Raw genomic sequence first — 1,911 nt, 5'->3', positions numbered from 1 at the left:
AACTAAATCTTATTCATTATCATTTCCAGCGCTCTCCAATCCAAATTTTCCTATAAATACATAGCTCGAGTAAAGCTAGGTTTGCCCAACTAGCGAGTCGAACCCGCTTTTTTGAGAAAGGAAAAAAAAAAATCCCTCTTCTCACTTCTCTCTTTCTTCTTGTTTCTCTCTCGTTCTAGCTGCTTCTTCTGCAAAACAGAAAAAAATGGCGGTAACTTCTAGAAAATCAAGAGCACCAGTGCTCCGATCTCTCTCACCATCTCCTAGATTCTGCAACAACAATTCCCACTCTCCATCATCTTCTTATTCTTCCTCTGGTTTCGCTTCTTCCAGTTCCAGTTTCACCTCTCGCTCCACCACCTTCTTTCACCGTGCCACTTCTCCGACACGTGTCAACTTATGCGGACCCTCCTCCGCGTCGGCCTCGTCCGTTCGGTTCTCCCTTGACCGGTCGATTTCTCCGAACCGTTCCATCTCGGTGGCGCCTCGAACCGGTGCTCCGACGACCGTGAAGAGACAGGGCCAGCAGAAGCGGACCTGCATGTGTTCTCCCACTACGCACCCTGGCTCCTTCCGGTGCAGCCTCCACAAAGGATTCTCCGCCTCATCGCATGCCGCGGCGGCGCCGTACTCGCCGAACCGTCTCAACGCGCGTAGATCCGCCATGACGAACTCGCTCGTTAGGATTCGAGGCGTGGAAGGAGATCTCGTGAAGCGAGCTCTCTCGGCGCTTATTAGACCTTCATCGCATCAGCAGCGGAGGAGAGGCGACTTCCACCCGAGGCCTAGCAGGCTCTCCGTCATGTCCAAGGCCGATGAGGAGTGAGAGGTGCTTTGATCCTCTGAAAATTTTGGCTGTGGAGAGCCTTCTGGTTTCTGAAAGGTGAAGTCATCGATTTATCGATAACTGCCATGGACGTCGGACGGACGGTCGCAGGAGGTAGCGGATTCCGGTGAAATGGCTCGGTATCGAAACTGCCGCTCGTGCGTGCGTTTCGCAATTCCAATCAAGGAGTAGTGATGTGTATATACATAATATAGAACATGTATGAATCAGTGGTAGCCATTGATGGCGATTATTTGAGCTGCTTTGACCTGATTTCGTGAAAAATCAAAACAATTTTTCATTAAAATAAAAATAACAACTATGTCCTAACTGAACTTTCTAATTAAATCCAGTCAAAACCTTGACTGATGTGAAATTATTGTTAGGCGTCGTTTTATTCTCCGTTCAATTTCTCATCTTAGCCGTACTCATTATCCTCCATTTTCCCCTGCTATTTTCAATTTTCTACGTTGCGTAATGTCTGTCAAACTTTTCTTCATGTGTTCTTTCCGTTATACTCCGTCGTACGTTTTTCGTGTGTATTATGTCCCTTTATCTGCATTTGGTTTGCTTGTGAGTCTCTGAGGATCGATGCGTTTTCTGTTTATATCTTCTTTCTTATATTATGTCATGTATATATGTTGGTTGGGTTTTCGTATTTATAAATTTGATTTATTATTTTGTTTACTGCTGATGTATTTATTTATATTGATTTGTGTTCGTTTTGCAGTGAATATAAGATTTGATGAGATGGATATGCATAAGGATGAGGATGTAGAAGTTGACGGTGACGCATCTTCTATAGGATGAGATGATGATTGATGAATGGCGGTTTTGAATACGAGTATATGATATTATACTCTATTAGACATGGGACAAAAAAAAAAAAAATAAATCAACAAAACGAAAGATATCATTTAAATACCCTAAATAGATCACTGATTCCATGGAAATCTATGGATGCTTAAACTATCGGTTACACCTTAATTTCAGAGACGGAGAAGACGATGTTTTAAAATGACATTTCTCATGAGTGAAAGAAAAAAAAGGTTTTTTAATTGGAAATTAAAAAAAAAAAAAGTCTC

At 42.7% G+C, this 1,911-nt stretch overlaps 1 protein-coding gene across 1 annotated transcript; it reads left to right on the top strand.

Moving 5' to 3' along the window:
- Positions 68-1,874, top strand: LOC107640704. Its single transcript, XM_016344210.2, has 2 exons — positions 68-1,046; positions 1,557-1,874. Exon 1 carries the CDS (start codon positions 206-208, stop codon positions 824-826), a length of 621 nt encoding a protein of 206 aa, XP_016199696.1. The 5' UTR covers positions 68-205; the 3' UTR covers positions 827-1,046; positions 1,557-1,874.

This window comes from Arachis ipaensis, chromosome B01 (genome assembly GCF_000816755.2).
Source record: "Arachis ipaensis cultivar K30076 chromosome B01, Araip1.1, whole genome shotgun sequence".
NCBI classification, from domain to species: domain Eukaryota; kingdom Viridiplantae; phylum Streptophyta; class Magnoliopsida; order Fabales; family Fabaceae; genus Arachis; species Arachis ipaensis.
This window is presented reverse-complemented; position numbering and strand designations above follow the sequence as displayed.